At 37.9% G+C, this 22997-nt stretch overlaps 1 protein-coding gene across 1 annotated transcript in view; it reads right to left on the bottom strand.

The window, feature by feature from the left end:
- Nucleotides 1-22520, bottom strand: part of Znf638 (zinc finger protein 638) — a 143089-nt gene extending 120569 nt beyond the window's left edge. Inside the window, exon 1 of the mRNA XM_063229573.1 lies at nt 22363-22520. Within this exon, the coding sequence (XP_063085643.1) occupies nt 22363-22466 (104 nt within the window). The 5' untranslated portion in view covers nt 22467-22520. The remainder of the gene's footprint in view (nt 1-22362) is intronic.
- Nucleotides 22521-22997: the final 477 nt, after the last annotated feature.

The following is a 22997-nucleotide window of genomic DNA, read 5'->3' as shown; positions in this document are numbered from 1 at the left end:
TAGTTCCTCAAATCACAGTAAGATGCTCTTTATTAAGTTGGAAGTTCTCTCCTGTGTTTTGAGTTTTTATCATAAATGGGTATTAAATTTTTTATTTAGAGAAAAAAGCAAAACAGAAAAAAGGGTAGAAATATTATAGAATTTTAAAAAGCACTAAGAAATCACTAGTTGATAAATTACATATTGTCATCTTAGAAATAGCTGTTCAAGTTACAAAATCAAAGCATACAATCAAACAATGACAGTACAAACCACTCTGATCAATAAACAAACAAAAACTTAATAGTATGGTTATCTATCTTACACTCTTAAACATGTATACCCTTCAGAGTACTTTCTTTCCCTTTCATTATTACAATATCTATTACACATTTGGTCTTATTACTCCTTTAGTTTTTATTATTTTTTACACTAGCGAGACAATGTAGTATTTACAAATATGAGTGATTTACTTCACTTATGAGGATGGTCTCAAGTTGCCTCCATTTACCTCTAAGTCCCAAGATCATTCTTTTTATAGCTGAGTAATATTCCTTATTATAAAAATACCACATCTTTTTCATCCACTGTGGTCAATGGGCATTTTGGTTGTTTCCAAGATTTAGCTATTACACTGCTATAAACATGGGTGCACATATATTTCTGTGACATGACCTTTTCAATTTTGGGGGGAAAATACCCAGACTGGATTGAATGGAACTTCCAATGCTAGTTTTTTGAAGAATCTCCATACTGGTTTCCATAGTAGCTGCAGCAGTCTATACCCCCACCAACAGAGAAGTGTTACTTTTTCCCCCACAGCCTCACCAACATTTGTTATCAGGGGATTCCTTTTATTCTTTTTTTTTTTTTTTTGGTCTTTTTCCTTTTTATCGGGACCAGAAATCGAACTCAGGACTGCCTGCTTGCAAGACAGGCGCTTATGCTGCTGAGCTAAATCCCCAGCCCATCAGGGGGTTTCTTGATGGCAGCCATTCTTTCTGGATTAAGATGAAATCTCAATGCTGTTTTAATTTGCATTTCTCAAATGACCAGTGATGGTGAACATCTCTTCATGTATTTATTTGCCATTTGTATATCTTCATCTGAGAAATGTGTGGTCATCTCAGATGCCCATTTTTGGAGAGGGTCTTTGAATTTAGGGGGCCTGATGTTTTTCAATTTTTTGTATGCTCTGGATATAAGTCCTTTGTCTGAGGGATTGCTAGCCAAAATTCTTTATCGTTTTGTGGGTTTTCATTTTTACTCTATTAGTGATTTCTTTTGAAGTGCAAAAATTTTTTACTAAGATGAGGTCCCAGTTGTTGATTCTTTGAAGTATTTCCTGAGTAGTTTGCATTTTGTTCATGAATTCTCTGCCTACTCTTATGTCTCCAAGATTTCTATCTACCTACCTTGTCTACCTTATCTGCCAGTAGATTTCTGTTTCAATATTTAGATTTTTGATCCATTTTAACTTTAGTTTAGTGCATGGTGATAGGCATGGGTAAATCATCAACATGTAGAAAGCCTATTTATCCAACACCATTTGGGGGGGGCGTACTGGGGATTGAACTCACGATCTTTTGTTTGCCAAGCAGGCACTTACACCACTGAGCTAAACCCCTGGCCCAACAACACCATTAAGAGGCTATCCTTCCAGTGAACATGTTTAGCCCTTTGTCAAAGATAAGGTGGCTGAGTGTCTTTGTAGTTGTGTTTGCATCTTCTAATCTGTTCCGTTGAGCCTCAGGTCTATTTCTTTGCCAGTGTCATGTTGATTTTATTACTGTAGCTCTGTAGTATAGTTTCAGGTCAGGAATTGAGATGCTTCCTGCCTTGCCTTTGTTGCCCAGAATCACCTTTGCTATTCTAGGTTTCTTCTGTTTCCAAATGAATTTTACAAGTGTTTTCTCTGTATCAGTAAGGTATGTTAATGGTATTTTGACTGGGATTGCATTAAATCTGTATAACAGTTTTGGGAATATGGCCATTTTCACAATGTTGGCTCTTCTTAACTAAGAGCAAGGAATATCCTTTCATTTTCTAACATCCTCTTCAATCTCCTTTTTTAGACTAGCATAATTTTCAGCATATAGGTTTTTTACATTCTTGGTTAGATTGATTCCTAAGTATTTCATTTTTCTAGATGCTATTGTGAAAGGCAATATTTCCATAATTTCTCTCTCAGTGAGTTGTTTTTGTACAGGAATGGTATTGATTTTGTAACCAGCTCCACTGCTGAATTTGTTTATTATCACTAGTAGTCTTTTAATGGAGTTTTTGGGATCTTCTATGTAAAGTATCATGTCATCTGCAAATAATGATGATTTAACATCTTCCTTTCTCCTTCCTATTCCTTTTATTTCTCTCTCTTATCTAATTGTTCTGGCTAATGTTTCCAAGACTATATTGATTAACAGTGGTGATGATGAACATCCTTGTCTTATTCCTGGTTTTAGAGGGAAAGCTGTCAGTTTTGGTCCATAGTATGATGTTGGCTGCTGGTTTGATATAGATGGCCTTTCTGAGATTGAGGTAGATACCATCTCTTCTGAGTTTCTATAGGGTTTTTATCATGAACAAGTGTTGGACTTTATCAAAAGCTTTTCTGCATCTATTGAGACGATCATGTGGCTTTTGTTTTTGGCTCTGTTGATATGGTGTATTACATTTATTGATTTGCATATGTTAAACCATACCTGCATTCCAGAAATAAATCCCACTTGCTTGTGATGTAAAATCTTCTTGATGATTTGCTGCATTCTATTTGCCAGTATTTTATTGAGAATCTTTGCTTCAAATGTTCATTAGTGAAACTGGCCTATAGTTCTTTTCGGTTATGTCTTTCTCTCATTGTGGTATCAGAGTCATATTTGCCTCCAGGAGATTTAGGGAGGATTGCTTCCCTTTCAATTTCATTGAAGAGTTTAAGGAGTATTGGCCTCAAATCTTCTCTAAATTTCTTACAGAATTCAGCCGTGAATCCATCAGGATGTGGGCTTTTCTTTGTTGGCAAGTTTTTAATCATGTTTTCAACTTCAATAGCTGATACTGGGTTTTTCAAAATTGCTATATCTTCTGGATTGAGCTTTGGTAGTTTATATACTTCTAGAAATCTGTCCCTTTCCTCTGTGTTTTCCACTATATGAGTAGAGATTTTCAAAGTAGGTATTCATAATCTTTTGAATTTCCATGGGATCTGTAGTAATTTCTTTTTTAGTCCTTATTGTGTGAATTTGAGTTTTTTCTTTCTTTTTCTTGATACGGCTAGCTAGATGTCTATCAATTTTGTTTATTCTTTCAAAAAACCAGCGCTTTGATTCACTGATTCTTTGTATTGCTTTTTTAGTCTCAATTGCACTAATTTCTGCTCTGATCTTTATAATTTCCTCTCTTCTAAGGACTTTGGGTTTGACTAGCTCTTTTTCTAGAAGCGTGAGATGTAGCATTAGGTTATTTGTGCTCATTCAGTTTTCTTGATATAACAATTTATTGCTAAATATTTTCCTCTTAGGACCACTTTCATTGCATCCCACAGGTTTTGGTATGTTGTATCTGCATTATTGTTGAATTGTAGGTATTGCTTAGCTTCTTCTTTAATTTCACCTGTAACCCACTGATTGTTCAGAAGGTTATTTAATTTCCATATATTTATGCAGGTTTTGCCATTTCTTTTGCCATTAATTTCCAATTTCAGTGCACTACGGTCAGATAATATACATCACATGGGATAATTTCAGTCCTTCTATGTTTACTTGAGAATGTTTTATGGGCTAACATATGGTCTGTTTTGGAGAATGTCCCATGCACAGCTGAGAAGAATGTATATTCTGATGTGGTTGGGTGGAACACCCTAAATATCTACTAAGTCTATTTGCTCACAGGTTTGATTCAGTTCTGTTACTTCTTTGCTGACTTTTTGTCTCGTTGATCTATCTCTTTGTATTAAGGTCTTCTATTACAATTGTGTTCTTGTGTATTTGGTTTTTCATGTCCACCAAGATTTGTCTTAGATAGTTGGATGCTCCTGTATTTGATGCATATATATTTATAATTGTTAGTTCTTCCTCTTGAATTTTTCCACTAACAAGTATGAAGTGACCTTCTTTATCTCTTTTAATCATTTTAGGTTTGAAGTTCAAATTGTCTGCAAACTGAATAGGTACCTCTGCTTTTTTCTGGGTTCCTGTTGCATGGAATACTGTTCTCCATCCCTTGACTTTTAATCTATGAGTTTCCTTTTGAGTCAGTTGTGTTTCTTGAATACAGCATATTATGGAATCCTGTTTCTTGATTCATTCTGTCAATCTTTTCTTTTAATAAGTGAATCAAAGCCATTTTCATTGATGGATATAACTGATATGTACTGGCTCAATTTTGTCATGTTATGTTCCTGTTGTTAGTTTTCTGCTTTTCCCCTTTGTTTACTTGCATGCCCTGCCTGGTAGTTTTTTTCTGTTGTTGTTATGGAAATTATGGGCATTTTTATCTCTATCTAGTATATCTTTCAGTACTCTTTCTAGAGTTGGTTTGGTGGGCATGAATTTCTTCAGTTGTTTTTTGTCATGGAAGTATTTTGTTTCTCCATTACATTTGAAAGAGAGTTTTTCTGAGTACATCAATCTGGGTTGAAAGTTGTTTTCTTTTAGGGCTTGAAATACTTCACTCCAAGCTTGTCTTAACTTGAGGGTTTGTGCTGAAAAGTCTGCTGTGATTCTAATGGGCTTTCCTTGATGGGTGAATTGTGTCTTTTCTCTAAGAGCTTTTAGTATCCTGTTTTTATGCTGTATGTCTGGGATCTTAATTATGTATGTCTGGGGGTATGTGGGTTGTGACTGTTTGGCATTCTATATGCCTCACTTATCTGTATAGCAGATTTTTCCTTGTGTTTAGGAAATTTTCTGCTATTACTTCTGTAAATAGTTTACTGATGTAATTCATGTTGACTCCTGTATCTTCATTGATGCCTATTGGTCTTTTATTGTTTCTCTTGGTATCCATCTTGAAACTGCTGAGTTGTCATTTCATGCTGCTTTGTTATTTTTAAAAGTTCTATCATTTCAAGTCCCCTCAAGGTCCAAAATTTTATCCTTAGCTTCACTTAAATGGTTTGCCAGCTTTCAATAGAATTTTTTATTGCTTGTATATCTTTTTTAATTTGTTTCATGCATTCTGCTTATTTTCTTTTTTTTTTTAACACTTTTTTTTTTATCAGTACCGCGATCGAACTCACGACTGCCTGCTTGCAAGGCAGGTGCTTATGCTGCTGAGCTAAATCCCCAGCCCCGTTCAGCTTATTTTCTATATTGTTCATTCAAAGTTTCAATCAGTTTCCCATAATCTTGTACTTTTTATCTATTTCTTCTCTAGCTATGCTGAGCAACTCCTTTACTAAGGTTGTCATTTCTGTCTTTACATGAGAAACTATTCCTAATCTGATTTCCTCTATAGCCTCCTGGATTTGTTCATTTTATTTGCTGTCTTTTCAGAGATTTCAGGTGTATGACTTTTAATGTCCTCTATTTCAATGTCTCCTGTACTTGCTCCTGATGGACTAGATGTCTGAGATTACAATTTGCTTCTTCATTTTGTCATTTTCACCTTTCAGGCTAATATTTGGTCTTTCAATCTCATTAGTCTCAACCGTCAGTAGTGTGTATCTTAGGGTCCTACTGTGTGGTTGATGTCTGTCTGATTGTTGAGTATCACAATGAAGAGGAGGGCCAGTCACCTGAATTCCTCCAACAGGGGCCTGTTGGGTGAGTACTGTATTATTCCTAGGCTGACTAGCCTAGGAATATTGATGTAAGTCAACCCTTAGTTCCCACTGTTATTATGTCTTCAGCTTGTTCCAGGTCACCAGATTTCCCTTTCTACAGTGTTTGTCTTGACTGGGACCCTACTGTGTCACTGGGTGTCTCATGACCCCTTTTAATTTTCTTCTGACTGGGTGAGGCCTTATTGGCATATCCCTCAACTCATTTGATGTTCTCGTATGGAGAAAGGATTCACCCACACTCTTGCCAAGCTCGCCAAGGTTCTACAGCTATATGGAGCCTCACCACTGCTTCTGTTTGCCTCCTGAAGACCTCTACTTTAAGGGCAAACTCACCACACTGATGGAAACCTGCTGAGGTCCCCCGTCTGGACAGAGGCCACTGAGTCTCCCATCAACCCAGCATGGCCAATCCACTGCAGTCCAAGGTTCTGGGAGGAGGAGTGGCAGCCAAAGATTAACAGCAATACTAGGTCCAGGAGGTGGGGCAGGGGGTCCCCAAGGTTGGGACAGTGGGTGTGGAAGTGTTCTGCCTTCTGCTGGAGGTCTAGGGTCCAAGGGTGGCACAAGTGGGCTGGTATTAAATTCTGACAAGTGCTTTTTCTACATTGAATAATATGAAAGTGGTTTTTCTTTATACATATTTTCTATGGTGGATTATACTAACTCTCAGATATTAAAATAGGTTTCCATCCCCCCAAAAGCTTTACTTAGTCATAGTTTATACTTCTTTTTATACCCTGCTAAGTTGTATTTATTGAAAATATTTGCAACTATGTTCAGGAAGGATACTGGTCTGAATTTGGCTTTTTTATACTCTTTGTCTAGTTTTGGTATAATAATAAGTTCATAAGATAGACTGGAGGAAAGAACACATGATTATCTCAACTGATGCAGAAAAAGTACCAAACAAAATGCATCATGAATTTTCATGATAAAAATACTCAAGGAAGTAGGGATGAAAGGAAACGCCTTAAGATAATAAAGGTTATACATGAAACATACTGAAAGACAAACTTTTTCCACCAAGATCAGGAACAAGATAAGGGCTTTTACTATTTCTTTTTAAGATAGTAATACAGCATCTCTAATTATAAATTACATATTACATGTAGAAAATCTTAAATGTTACACATACACTCCTGGTACTAAAAAAAAAAAAAATTCAGTAAAGTTGTAGGATAAAATCAATTGTATTCTTATATACTAACAATGAAGAACCTGAAAAGGATATTAGGAAAACACTTCTATTCTTAACAGTTTCCTTTTCTTATAATTCACTTTATAATAGCATCACAAAAAGAAAATACGGCTACAGAAAAAACTTAATCCCAATGATTTTTTTCAGAAATAAAAAGGAATTCACCTTAAATGTAAGTGAAATCTCAATGAACCTAAATAGTTAAAATAATTTTTTTTTACACTTTTTCTTTTCTTTTTTCTTTTTATCGGTACCAGGGATCCAACTCACGACCGCCTGCTTGCAAGGCAGGTGCTTATGCCGCTGAGCTAAATCCCCAGCCCCTAGTTAAAATAATTTTGAAAATTAATGAAGTTCTCATATTTCAGATTTCAAAATCAATTATGCAACTACAGTATATTACTGGCATAAAGACAGTGTGATAATGGCATAAATACCAATGAAAGCATATAGAAAGTCTAGAAATAAACTCTCATACATATGAGGTAAAATGATTTTTAACAAGGTTGTAAAGTTCATTCCATGGGAAAATGATGGTATTTTTTCGTTCTTTTCATTTCTTTCTCTTTTTTTCCCCCGAACAAGATCTCATTATGCAATTTAGGCTCACTTTGACTTACTTCATAGCCCAGGCTGGTCTTGAACTTGCAAATAATCCTCCTGCCTCAATCTCCCAAGTGCTGGGATCAAAGGCCTGTGCCACCACACCAGGCTAGGATAGTCTTTTCAACAAATGGTGCTAGAAAAACTGAATCAAAAGAAAAAAACTGGAAGTTGAGACCTTACTTTAGACCACATATAAAAACTAATTCAAAAAAATACATCAAAGACCTACACATAAGAGCTAAAACTATAGAACTCTGAAGAAGAAATCAAGGCAAAAGTTTCTCAGTGTCAGACTGGCAATGATTTCTTGGGTATGACACCAAAATCACATGCAACACAAGAAAAAATACACAAATTAGACTTCATCAAACTATAAAAGGACATATAGGGGTTGGGGATTTAGTTCAGCGGCATAAGTGCCTGCCTTGCAAGCAGGCAGTCATGAGTTCGATCCCTGGTACGGATAAAAACGAAAAAGCCAAAAAAAAAAAAAAAAACAAAAAAACAAAAACAAAAAAAGGACAGTATAGAGTGAAAAGGTGACCCACAGAATGAAAGAAAATATTTGCCAACCATATATCTAATAAAACATTTCTATCCAGAATATAAGAATTCCCACATCTTAAAAACCACCACTAAGCGGGGCTGGGGATTTAGCTCAGCGGCGTAAGCACCTGCCTTGCAAGCAAAGCAGGCAGTCATGAGTTTGATCCCTGGTACCGATAAAAACGAAAAAGACAAAAAAACAACAAAAAAAAAACCAAAAAACACCACTAGCAGCCCAAATTTAAAATGGGGAAAGAAAGATTAAAGGTGTAGCTCAGGGATAAAGTGTCCAGGAACATTGCTCCAAAGAAGATACAGACGACCAATAAGCACATGAAAAGAAGCTCAGCTTCACTAATCATTGGGCCAATGCAAATCAAAACCACAATGAGATAACTCTTCACTCACAACAGGATAGCTTTTTTAAAATCCAAAAACAGAAAACAGGTGAGGTTTAAAAATACACATCTACAGTCTCAACTACAGTACTTAGGGGGCTAAAGCAGGAGGATCTAGAGTTCAAGGCTATTTTGAGCAATTGAGGGAGACTCAACCTTAAAGAGGGGAGGGCGGAAGGGCTCAGGGAGAAAGTTCTGAGTTCAATCCACAGTACAAAATAAAAACAAAACAAAACAACAGGTGTTGGTAAGCATGTGAAGAGACTGAAACTCTTTGATGGGAATATAAAATGGTGCAGCTGCTATGAAAACCAATATGGCAGTCTCTAGAATTAAACACAGAATCACCACATGATCTACTAATTCCACTTCTAGGCACAGATACCTAAAAGAATTTAAAGCAGGGACTTGGCAGGGGATATAGTTCAGGGGCACACGTATTTGCCTGGCAAGCACAAGGTCCTGAGTTCAATTCCCAGTTCAAAAAAAAAAAAAAACAGGAACTTGAACGCTACTGTTCATGGTAACAGCATTCACAACACTCAAAAGGTAGAAACACATTCAATGAAATACATACACATTCAATGAAACATTATTCAGCCTTGAAAAGTAAAACTCTGATGCATGTTACAGTATAAATGAAACTTGAAATCAACATGCTAAGTGAAATACACCAGACATAAAAAGACAAATAGTATTCTACTACATGAGATACCTAGAATTGTCAAATTCATTGTGTATTCAATAAAATACACAAAATCGTTATTAGATGCTGAAGGGAATGAAGAATGGGATGCTACTATTTAATGAGTGCAGAATTTAAATCTGGGATGATATAGAAATTCCAGACATAGTTAATGGTGATGGTTGTGCAACACTGGCATTGTACTTCATGCTACTCAGATGTATACATTTAAGATGGTTAAAATTATAGAAAAGTATTTAACTGCAATAAACTGCCCTTATGTAACACGACCCAAAAAAAACTGAAATGTTAAATTTTGTTACCTGTATTTTAACACAATAAAAAATTCTATTTAAATGGCACATATTCACTTTTTTTTTCTCTAGTAGATCACTTACATTAAGTAACTAACAGAAAAGTAATGGTTTTTGGCTATACCACAAAAACCTACATTCTCCTCTGATCAGAAGTTCCTGGGAGGACAGAACTAAGTGACTTCTCTGTAAGTGGCCAAGGCATCTCTGCCTCACTCATTACTTTTACAGTTCATTGTCACTCAAGGCAGGCAACTGACTGTAATTGGAGAAAGTCCCAGCCAGCTGGGTAAAGGTTCACAGTTTGCCAACGTATTACATACTTTATACCAAAGCCCAAAGCAATGGGACAAATGCAAGAAAATGTTTGAAGACTTTTATAGATTTCTATGTATAATTCCAACATAGATACAGATCATTGGTTCTCAAACTTATGCAGATATCAGAATCACCAGTAGGTTTGTTAAAACAGGTTGTATGCCAGGCATGGTGGCCCATGGGTGTAATCCCAGCACTCAAGAGGCCACATAGGCTACATAGCAAGTCTCTGCCTAAGGAAAAACCCGACAGAGCTTCTTATCCGGTGGGAATAAGAGGTACTCTATGATTTCCCATTTCCAACAAGTTTCTAGGAGACAGTATAGCTGTCTGTGGCCCAGCAGTTTGCAGTGATACCTAGAAACTTGTGGTCATTGGGCTCACATTTTGAGAACCACTGGAGAGCCCATAACTTCCTGATATTATCTGATATTAAAGAAAAGTCAGAGACGAGCAGAAAGAAAGGTTAAAAAAAAGCTATACGTGATCATTCAATATCAATATATTTAAAATTTAGAAAAATATTTTTCCATTGTCTTATTTTTCTGTATCCTTGGACTAATTTGAGAATATTAGGAAAAAACTTTTTTCTCTGTGGTCAAAAGAGTTAGTAGAGTTTTTCAGGTCAATAATTCTACAGGCAACACACAGCAAGCAATTGAAAAGGCAGAGTCATAGCTGAATCCGAGCCAGGGCGAGGGTAGCACTGCCAGGGAGAGAGAGAGACAAGGCTGCTTCTCATGGACTGCAGACATCTGTCTCAAAACTGAGGGTTTCAATAACCCAAAACAGGAACTCAGGCGTTACCACAAAACACAATGCAAACTCAGAAGCTCCACTTGAATTCTTCATGTCTACACAGAACAGAGGTCTAAACAGGGTTTACGTGGAGCTTCAGATCCTATCAAAAGTTGTATGTTTTACTTTTTGATGGATTTACCAATTTACCACTAAAGATGTTGCAGAGGGGAAGAGAAGGGTAGAGAGAAAAATATCACAGTAACAACTGGCCTATCGAATATATATTTATAATGTAGAAATAAGCAGAAATTTTCCAAGTTCACTTCCTAAAACTATCAGCAGGAAACAAACTACTATAAAAGAATAGTTTGTGCCTAAGTAAGAAAAAGTGGTAGAAATATAAATTTACTTAAAATAATGTGATTCCTGTATTTTCAGGAACATCAGGCTCAAGGCTATACCAGACATTTGACCTTTCACCAACGACAGTGTCACCTGTATGAATATTTACAGGTGTCAAAATAGTAGAAAATAATGGAAGTGACCAAGATAAAGGAAAATTCACACCCAGAAATAGAATTTAAAATCAAACATTATTGATAATGAACTATGAGTTAGGAGTGTAACACAACCCAAGTATTTATTACTAGACACTGTAAATTTGAAATTAAAAAATATTTTAAAGTGGAAACATTAAATTATTACATTTTTCTTGTATCTTACAACACCTCTGATCTAAAGCCAGAAACCTGACTCCACTTTCCCTGTAACACGGTGTCAATATGAACTCTGTAGTTGCCAGTTACATATAAACGGTAATGTAGAATTCAACCCTGATTTCATGAACTAATTGCAGAATTTTTAAAAACTGTTCCACTCTTCTTAAACAATTTTTTAAACAAAGATGAAATTTCTGCATTGTTGTTTTTAAGTTTAGGAATTACATTGTAGAGGTATTTGTAGAATTCTGCCACTTCAATGTTGTGTTACTTTCTCTTTGGCATTTTCACTATTCTGTGCTATCCATTCATGTTATTATTAAGAAATGCCATGGTAGTTCATTTTCATAAAGCACAAAATCAAAGATCCCTCTTTGAAATTCATGCATAAATTCTATAATTTTAAGAATAAAGGCCATACTTTCTGCAGACCAATTTCAGCATGTCAAAGTGATTCATATTATTTCTTACTGAAAAAAATTATCAAAAACATTTACTAAAAATGAGAACAACAAATCATATAAATATAGTACTCTTTATGAATGTCCTTGTAAATAATTATTCGCAGTTAAGTGTGGTGGCACATGCCTGTAGTCTCAACTACTCAGGAGCCTAACGTGGGAGGATTACAAGTCTGAGGCCATCACGGGCACTTAGCAAGACCCTGTCTCAAAATAAGAAATAGCAAGAACTGGGAATGTAGCTCAGTGGCAGAGCCCCCACCACTGGATCCCTGAGAGAAACAGACAGACAGACAGAGACAGAGAGAGAGAGAAAGGGAAAGAGAGAAAAAAGAGGGAAGGAAGAGATGGGAGAGGGAGGAAGGGACAGGAGAGGAAAAGGGGACAGGGGCCAATAGGGAAGATTCACAGTATTTGAATGGGCTGTGATGTCAACCAAATAAGCCAAACCTTTGACAACTAAGACAAAGATTTTTCCCTTGTATGTAGTATACAGGTTTTTTTGTTTTCTTTGAGACAGGCTCTTGCTATGTAATTCAGGCTGGCCTGGACTCACTATGTAGCCCAGGCTGGCCTCCAACTCGTAGCAATCCTCCTGCCTCAGCCTCCCGAGTGCTGGGATTACAGGAGTGGACCACCTCACCCAGCAGGTTGATTTTGGCATAAACTGTTTTTGTCCTAAACTACATATAAGAAACTAATGTATAGCCTACTATTAATGCTACAAAGCCTTGAACCATCTGAAGTTCAAATATTAGTATCAAGTTCATGATCATAATTACTCTGTTGGTTGCATTTTTCTACTTTGGTTTGAAATTATTCCTAGTAAAATCGTATGAAACAGATTACATTCATTCCTATTTTCTTTCAAAGTGTTATCAAAAAGCCCAATGTTGCCCGATATGATGGTGCATGCCTGTAATCCCAGCACTTGGGAGGCTAAGGTAGGAGAATCGCCACAAGTTCAAGGCCAGCCTGGCCTACATAGTGAGTTCAAGGTCAGCCTGAACTGCATAGTGAGGTTCTCTCAAAACAAACAAACAAAATAGTTTTTAAAAAAAAGTCCAATGTTCACTCTACAAGAGCACTATCTATAATTAAACTAAAACACTTTGAAATATTTTTTTCTTTTTTTTTTTTTTAGACAGTGTCACTATATAGTTCAAGTTGGCCTTGAACTCACTATGTAGCCCAGGTTGGCCTTGAATTTACAGTGATCCTCCTACCTTAGCCTCCTGTGCCAACATGCCCAGCACATTTTTCAATTTTGAGACTTTTTAAACACATATAAATGTGTCTTCTGATATCAGTCCTTTCATGGACAATACATCCTAAAGTTCTTCAAATTATTAAAGTTCTCAGGTACCACAATGTTCCTAAAGACAGTAAGACAGTACCTAGTATCTTTAATATGCTATGAAATAGTATTTCCAGTTAATATTTATGTAATGTGTTAAGAAACAGTATCTGCTCTAAGAAAGGCACTACTTTAGGAATTTACCATCTATATAAAGTATTGATAGGCTGGGCCTGATGGCACACACCTGTAATCCCAGTTACTCACGAGGCAGAGGCAAGAGGACTGACATAAATTCAAGGCTTGCTTGGGTTACATAGCAAGACTGTCTCAAAAAAAAACAATGAATCAATCGATCAGGTATTGGTGCCTAGGATATTCCCCACCCTGGACATTATTTAACCAAATAAATAATTATATGCATAGTGATAGCCCTTATTTAATTCTGATTCAAAAATAAATTCTTTACATCTTTTCTATGTACAACTGTCCTCCCTTATTTGTGCTTTTGTTTTCTATGGTTTCAATTCATTAACTATAGTCCAAAAATATTAAGAGAAAAATTTCAGAAATAAACAATTCATATATTTTAAATTGCATATCATTTGAAGCAGCACAATAAAGCCTTGCAATTTCTTGCTGCATCCTGCCAGGATGTGAAACATTCCATTTTCCACAGTATACATCACTCATCTTTTAGTATTTTAGTAGTTGCCTCGGATATTAGATCAACTGGTGGTATCAAAGTGCTTTTAGCTGAGGATTTAGCTCAGTGGCATAAGCGACGACCTGGCAAGTGTGAGATCATGAGTTCGATCCCAGTATCAAGAAAAAAGTGTTTTTATACAAGGTTCAGTACTCTACATAGTTTCAGGCTTCCATTGCAGTCTTAGAACTGGTCCCAAGTACCTAATGGGGGAGATTACTGCAGTAGGCATGGTGCTTATTATATATGGTTGATGTTTGTTGGTCAGCTTTTGGTCACTGTGACAAAACACGTGACATAAACAACTTAAAGGAGGTAAGGTTTATTTTGGTTCACAGTTTCAGAGATTTTAGTTCATTGTTAGCTGGCTCCAAGGAAGAAAGTAATGTCATGGGGAAGGGTGAGGCAGAAGAAAGGTTCTCATTTTGGCAGCAAAGAAATAAATTAAGACAGCCCAAGAAGGGACTAGGGACCAGATATGGTACACAAATTTAACTTCCATGAGGCACTTCTATCAACTAGTCTCACTTTTTGCCTCTATCACCTCCCAATAATGCCATTAAATTATGACTAATCCATGAATGCATTTAGAGCCTTCTTGTCAATTCTTTAAAGGCCATCATCCATCAAGTTTTAATACAAGGAGCCTTGTGGGGACATACTGGGTCCCAATAATAACAGCATCTCAGTCTGGTTTTTGTGAGTTCTTTAATATTTAGACAGGATCTCACTACGTAGTTTTGCCTGGACTTGAACTCACTATGTAGTCCAGGCTGGTTGGAACTCACAGCAAATCACTTGCTTCAGTCTCCCAAGTGCTAGGATTACAGGTGTGTGCCACCACACCTGGAACTTTTTAAATTTACAGACAATATCTCAATAAATCCTAAATGGCCAGCCTAGACTAACTCAAATTTGTATTCCTACCTCAGCCTCCCAGAATGCTGGAATTATAGATGTATACCACCACACCCAAGAAATTTGTTGGTTTCTGAAGGGCATTTGCTGACAGACACGTTTTGTTTGTGTACTAAATATGGGGATATTCTTTACTTCCACTTATACACAAAAATACCTTTTTCACTTCCTTTTTTAAGAATGAAACGACCTCTCTCTTTCTCCGCATTTGAGAGAAAAATGAACACACGAGTCTGTCCTTCCTTCTTAAAGCTATAGTGAAGAAACCACAACAAAAAATTAGGGGTAAGCCGGGCGTGGTGGCTCACGCCTGTAATCTCAGCACTCGGGAGGCTGAGGCAGGAGGATCCTTGAGAGTTTGAGATCAGCCTGGGCTACAAAGAGAGCCCAAGGCTAGCCTAGACCGCATAGAGAGAGCCTGACTCAAAAAGACAAAAAAAAAAAAAAAAAATTAGGGATAGATATCCCTTAAAAGAAGTAAAAATATCAACTAAGTACATGAAAAAATGTTCAACATCTTTAGGAAAATGCAAATCAAACCAACTCTAGGTTCTACCTTACTCCAGTTAGAATGGCTATTACCAAGAACACAAAAAGCAACAGGTGCTGGTGAAGATACAGAGGGGAGCAGGGGTGGTGAGCTTTCTGCATTGCTGATGGCAATGTAAACTTATAGAAGCACTATGAAAACAGTGTGGGGAGCCCCCAAAAACTAAAAACAAAAATCCATTTGACCCAGCTACACCTGTCCTGCTTTTATTCCTAAGAGAATTAAATTATGAAGAATCATACTATAGTATTACCGTATATGCAAATCCATGTTTATAGCAGTGCATCTTACAATAGCTAAGCTCTGGAAACAGTGATGGCAAACATTTTAGAGACCAAGCGTCCAAACCACAGCCCCAAACCCACTTATTTATTGCAAAATGCCAACACAGCAATTAAACTGCAATACTGAGATTCTAGGTTAGAAAAAAAACAACTCATACACTAACATCTTTTGTCTTGAAAGATAAACACAACAGAGCTTTCAATGGTACAAAAGCCTGCTGTGGCACATGCCATATATTTACTACCACTGGTCTAAATACTAACCAACAACAAATGGATAAAGAAAATGAGGCATATGATATATACACAATGGAATATTATTCGGCCATAAAGAAGAATAAAATCACATGATTCACAGGAACTTGAGTTCATAATATTAAGCAAAACAAATCAAAGTTAAATAGCACATGGCTTCTCTTACATGAGAAATTTGAAAAGTAAATAGAATAGAATAGAAGAAAGAATAGAATATAATGGAACAGAACAGAATGGCAGGAAACAAGATGGGAGACTTTTGGAGATGAGGAAGAAGATCCGAGGGAGGGGGAAAGAAAAGAGGATCAAAAATCATCAAAATAGGTTATATGCATGCACCAATACCCCAAAATAAACACACTATTCTGTATTGCAAGCTTATATTAACTTGAAAAAAGAATTAAGAGATAAAGACTAACATTTACCTTACGCTATGACTTTGTTTAGATGACCCCCCAAAGCCTCACATAGTCATGGAGTGGCTGAGTCTAGCATTTGTGATTGGTTTGTCGTCTAATGTTGGGATTGGCAGAGTGATGCAACTGCCCAGGGTGGGTAGCTGCACACAATATAAGGGAGGGAAGAGAGCATGCTCTGCCTTTGGTGTGCACCACAGCTGCCATGAATGGTTGCCCCTCAACCATGCCACCCTGCCTCAGAGTCAGCTGAGTATGGCCTGAAACTTCCAAAAACTGTAAGCTAGACAAACCTTTCTTTCCTTCATTTTGGGTATCAAGTATTTTGTCTCAGCAATGAGATAAAAATAACCAAGACACAGTTAAAAGGCACAGTTACTGATTAGGGGTATAGCTTAGTAGTTAAGGCACTTGCATAGTATGTGCAAAGCCTGTATTTCATCCTGAGTACTAACAAAACAAAACAAAACAAAACAAGACAGGTGCCTCCAGCATTAACCTACTGCAGCTATATGCTAATGCAGTTGTATCGTTCGCAGCTCTCCGAGTCACCAATACTGGAAATGTGGATTTCTAAATGTGTAACCACTTTATTTTAAAGTGTTGACTGCTAATTAGAGAATGTGTAAAACATTGTGAGTGCCAAATGAACCACAGCCCACCAATTTGTGATGTTTTCTCCCCTTTTCTCCTTTAACAGCCATCATGAGATTCAAGTCCTATTGACATCTCCCTATATCCTTAGTAAAACTAGTACAGCAAAAAGCAGTCTTTTCAAATAAAAAAAGCACCAAGGGTTTAGTTCAGTGGCACAAGCACCTGCTTAAGCACTTGCTTGGCAAGTGCAAAGTCGTGAGTTTGATTCCTCCCCGCCTCCAAAAAAGGCTTCCTCCCTTCCGGCTGATGGCCTTCTACGAAGTCATGCTTAACTTCCTAGAACATCTAGTCATTTCTAAAAAGTTGTGGTTTTACTTTTTGTTTTGTTTTTGAGATGGTTTCACTATGTCACTCACAGCAATTTTCCTGCTTCAGCTTCCCCAGTGCTGGGACTACAGGAGTGCACCACTACACTCAGCGTAAAAAAATCTTAAATTTTAGGTTATGTACCTCAGAGACAAGAGTGTTTGCCAAGTATGGACAAAGCCCTGATTCAATCTCCAGCCCTGAAAAAATAAACTCTCAAGATTTTAGTGCTGCTTTTGCCCTTTTTTATTGCCCTTGCCTCCAAAGTTTTGTCATCCAAACTGTCCCTGTTAAAGTTCAAAACCTAAGCCTATAGAGAAAAAAGTAATATTAAACAATAATTAAAGAATAGCTAAATCAAATATGTGGTAGTTACAAAATAGTTAAACAAGTACTTAATATAACTTGTAAATATATGGCATATATTTTGTCTACCTAACTACTATGCCATCCTATGAAAAGTGAAAAGCTGACATAATAAAATGTTCAGGCAATCATGCTTTTTGTAAATAAACAGATCTGGTCAGATGTGGGGGCGCACACCTGTAATCCCAGCACTCTGGAGGCTAAAGCAGGAGAACCGCCGTGAGTTTGAGGCAAGCCTGGGCTATAAAATGAGCTCAAGGCCAGCCTGAACTACATACTGAGACTCTGTCTCAAAATATAAAATAAAATATAAAAATAAAAAGCAAGCAATGCAAAGAAACTGCAAATACATAGGGGGAATATAAATCTGTTTTCGCTTGTGTATGTATAACATATCTCTGGAAAGTTAAACAATAAACTTTAATAATAGTTTCCCACAGCAGGTAAATTAGACCTATAGGAATTGTGGGAGTAGGGAACAGGGCAAAGAAAATTTCCACTTTCCATTTTTCAGGTTTTGATCTTTAACTCTCTGAAATTACTGCCTAGTCAAATAATTTTTTAAAATATTTTCACACTTGTAATCACAGCACTCAGGAGGTAACAGGAGGATCACTGCAAATTCAAGGCTATGCGGGGCTAAAGTTCAATGAGTTCAAAGCCAGCCTGAACTGCATAGTGAACCCTGTCTCAAAAAGACAAATAGTAGTAATTAATAAAATGAGAACATTTTAAATCCTACCTCCTTATCTTGATGCAAAATTAAAATATGATTTTCTTTTTTAATATAGGCTCACTTTATTTTTCATGTATGAAAACTCTTTTGTAGTTACAGTAGATAATTGCTTTCAGAAATTTGAGAAATACTTAAATTATAGAGAATAATTCCACAAAATCCAACCTGCCTATATGTAACCACTTTTAATACTTCGATGTACATCTGCACAATATGGCACATTATAAACTTGCACACTTATATGCCAACTGAGGACCTAGCTGCCACCTAATCCTCACAATAGGTACATCAACCTATAGTAAAAGTGTAACAGTTTAAATAAAATAGAAAGGAGTAAACCTTGTGGTTAAAAAAGTAATACTTGAAAACTCCCCATTCATTTCTTAGCCTTTGATGATGACTTTAAAGACAGAATTGGTTTTAATCCCTACATATGTGAACACAGTCTTGCCTTTTTTCATTTTTCCTTTTTTTCAATATAACTAAAAAGGCTTTTAAACTTTACGAGGCAGGAAAAACTCTTAAGTAGCAAACCTGAAACCAGGTGTGGTGGGACATGCCAATAGTCCCAGCACTTAGGAAGCTGAAGCAGGAGGATCACTGCAAATTTAGTCTGGGCCACACACTGGGTTCAAAGTCAGTCTAAACTAAAGAGCAAGATTGTCTCAAAAAATAAAACAAAAAAGTGTTACACTTGAATACTAAAACAGTTACAGTCTTTACTAAATTTCAGAATCCTTTATGCTTATTTTCTTTTTAACCAAAATGAGGTAATATTCAGATATGTTAAGAATTTTCTATCTTTTTGTGTGTGTGTGAAACACGGTCTTGCTTTGCAATTCAAGCTGACCTTGCACTTACTACATAGTCCAGGCTGGTCTTGAACTCAGGGCAATCCTCCTGCCTCAGCTTCCCAAGTGCTGAGATTACAGGCTAGTGCCATTATGCCTGGCTCCCTTTACCTTGCTATTGTGAACATCTTTTCATTATGCCCAATTTCTTTTACATGATTTTAATGGTTATATATTTTATAGCAACTAAGAGAATATAAATTATGTAATATGCATTCTAGCATATAAATTATTTTAATATTTTCTTACTTAGAGATATTCAGTGTTTTAAATTTTTCACCATCATAAACAACATTGCATCAAGCATTTCAACAACAAATCCTGTGTATATGTCCATTATTAATTTCCTTAGGATAAATTCCTAGAAATGAAATTGCTAGGTCAAAATGAATCTGGAAATACAAAGATTTTAACAGAGATGGACAAAATGTCCTCCAAAAAATTTAATTAACTCTTAGTAGTAAAGCAAACATAAAGTACTTAGGGAAAATGACAGACAACATTTTACTGATTTGACCTGTGAGCTATTAGCTACCCAAGTGAATCTTGATACAGAACTCAACCTCCACAAGTAGGTACAGGTAGGTCAAAAAAGCCACAGCGCCTACATGAACGCTGGCAAAGAACATACTGAGGCTTGCACGGATAGGAGTGTGCTACTAATAATGGCAAGTCACTGAGAGGTGACAGAAAGACAACTTCTTGTGGTCTCTCAATGAAAAATTATAGTATTTACCCATTTCTTGCAGAAGAAAATGTCTTAATCTGTATTAACATTTCAATGCAGAGAAATTAAATTTTAATACTTACTATAGGTCTTCCTACCCACTCACTCTTAACTGTATATCCTACACAATTGACACCACCCCAAATTTGGCATCTACGTGGATGCTGTGGTTGAAAGCAAGCCTAAACCAACTGGAAAAAAATAGTAGTTCTCCAAAACTGATGACTGATGTAGTCTTGGCAAAAGTTCTCTAATGATATATGATGTATTACCATAAAATAAGAGTGCAAAACTTACTATTTAGTACATAAAAATGCCAATCTTACATTCAAGTATGTGTTTTTTTCTTTTTCCTTTTTTTTTTTTTTACTGGGATCTAACTCAGGACCCTGCACTTGCCAGGCAGGCACTAAGTCACTGAGCTATATCCCTGGCTCCTCAAGTGTTATCTTGTTATCAAAAATTACTTTGGATCCCAGAACTCCAGAAGCTGGAGCATTAGGATGTCAAGTTCAAGGTCACCTTAGGCAACTTTTACATTTATTAAGAGTCTATCTCGGGGGCTGGGGATTTAGCTCAGCGGCATAAGTACCTGCCTTGTAAAGCAGGCAGTCGTGAGTTCGATCCCCGGTACCGATAAAAAGGAAAAAGACAAAAAAAAAAAAAAAAAAGAGTCTATCTCAAAATAAAAAATAAAAATGGGCTGGGGAGGTAGTTAATTGTTAAGGTCCTAAGTTCGATCCCCAGTACCATTTAAAAAAAAAAAAAAAGGACGAGATTCAGCATACTGCATAATTCTACGTTATAATGCAATTTTTTTAAAAAGTGCAATCCCCAACAAATTCTTCAAACCATTATATTCTCGTAAACCATTATCAAATTTCCTTGCCACTATAACCATTGAGGCAAAAAGAAAATAGAGCATTTTATAACTCTCTTTACTAAAATACACTTAAAATTTAAAGAAGACTTCAACAATCCTAACTAGAGACAGGAAAACATATCTTTAAAATAACGCGAAACGATTTATAGAAAAGATAAATTAGGAGTGCGTTTTTATTTTGCAAGTAAACAGCCCTGGCAGTTTTAAAGGGTCCAAAGTCCTTAAGTTTTTCCTAACACTGAGTAAAACAAAGCAGCATTTATATTTTTCAACCCTCCAGTTATAAAGTATTTCACCATCTCTTTTAAAAATAATTCATGATATTCCGATCTTCTGAAGGCAGCAGATGGAAAATTTAGTTTTTCTCAAGCCAGCACTCTTTCCCTAATCCTTGCAAGAAATATGCACTCCTTTTCCACTCAAATCAACCTAGGAATCTGGTAGAGGGCATGGAACAATGTCATCAGAACTTGGCCCTCGAAACGTGCCAAGGATGACGTAACAGCAAAGCGTCCCATTTCTCCAAAATGTTTAGCATTTTCTCCACTCTATCAACTCGCACAAATGCCAAACAGATTGAGAGGCCAATACACCGTGGGCATCTAGCTGTATTAATTAAGAACAGTCTTGCAATTCTTCCAAATCTCGATTAGGCCTGCTCCCTCCAGAGAAAAAGAGCTGATACTGCTGTGTGGTGCCCCCAACAGGGACGTAAGCAACGTCCCTCGTGACTCTTAAAACATCCAAGTCGTGTAATAAACAGCCAGGCCAGCAGGGCAGCCTCTCCTTTGCTGAGGGTCAGCCCCGAGTCCGCAGCTGAGCTAGGAAAGACGCCAGGTGTGGCCGACTTTCCCTCCGCTAAGTGGGATAGGGGGTGGGAGCGCTATTTATACCATCCTAAAATCTGGAACTTAGGCATGTACCGTTAGCTCCGCGTGAAAACACGCCTAAGCGAAGCGAAAAACAAAAATAATCCAACACTGATCATTCAACACACTATGCATTTAAAAAAACTACTCGTGACTCCTTCCATTTTTCTGTTCTCTAAGAAATGATTCACTGAAATATCTATTACCATCAAATGAGAAAGCTCGGAACTTCTTATTTAGGAGGGAAAGCGTCAATTTTATATGCAAACGCTACCCAGGGTGGGCGGGTGGAAGTATTTTTGGCTAAAAGTAAATTATGCAATTCTATAGTGTAATTGTTTTTGAAGGGAAGGCAATCTTTAAAGAGTCCAGGCTCGTCCCAGCTACTTCGCCGAAAAAGCTATGCTGCAACCTCTAGACCTAGCCTTCCAGTATCTCGCAATGTGAGCGATAGATCACTCACTTAGCCTGGACTTCCCCAACCCCGCGCGCACCGCACCGCGCGCGCTCCGAGCCCATCCCACCCCCGGGAAGTTTCCGGGACCCCGAGGCCGAAGACAAGAGACCCGGACCGTGCCGGGCGTTCGGCGGCTGCTCGCTGTTACACAAAACTTGCTAATCACTAGAAACAGGGGAACCTGAGAAGTGACAGTCGCGGGAGAAATCTGGACGCGGCCCCAAGGAGACGCCGGCTGTTCGCACCCTGCCGGCCCGCCCCTTCCTGCCCACCCCCGGCCAACTGCCCCAAAGGACAGGCGCGGGCGGCGAGCACAGAGAGCAAAGGAAGCGCTCACCGCTTCAGCGGATCCGACACCCCCGACTCCCCGGCAGTCGTGGAGACCAGGCCCGGCACAGCCGGCCGGTGGGGAGCTCCGGCAGGAACGCCGTCCCGGGGCATGGCCGGCAGGCAGCACGCAAACTGCACCACAGCTCCCAGCGAGCCTCTTACGCCGCCGCACCAGCCCCAGGCGCAGGACTCCGCACAGTGGGGCCCGCCCACCACCGAAACAGCCAATAGGCGCCGAGCGCGGGAAGTTGGGGCGGGGCGAGCGGGCCGGCCGCCTAGCTAGGTAGTCGTGCAACGCTGCGCTGTCTGCAGGCAGTGTGCCTGCCTTCCCAAACTCTCCAGGTTTAGGGAGGCATAATCGTCGAATCACAGACGTATAACAGCCTGAGACATAGAACATTTCTGATTTTGCGGTACTTTCCTTTTTCAAATATTTCTTCGTCCTCTGTTTAAGGAACACCGACGTGAGGACCAGCCACATCCCCTCCAAGACAATAGGATGGAAGAGCGATGCGGAGACAGTCACCAAGCGTCCCCAGCGGAGCAGGCGCACTCGGTATTGAAGTCCTCAGGTAATGGGTGGGGGCTGGATTTCTGGAGGATGAGAAATGAAAGGGATGCTAGCCTGGAGAACTGGTGGCC

The sequence above is a fragment of the Cavia porcellus genome, unplaced genomic scaffold, assembly GCF_034190915.1.
Source record: "Cavia porcellus strain 051 isolate PalLab524CR breed Dunkin Hartley unplaced genomic scaffold, mCavPor4.1 scaffold_18, whole genome shotgun sequence".
NCBI lineage: Eukaryota > Metazoa > Chordata > Mammalia > Rodentia > Caviidae > Cavia > Cavia porcellus.
This window is presented reverse-complemented; position numbering and strand designations above follow the sequence as displayed.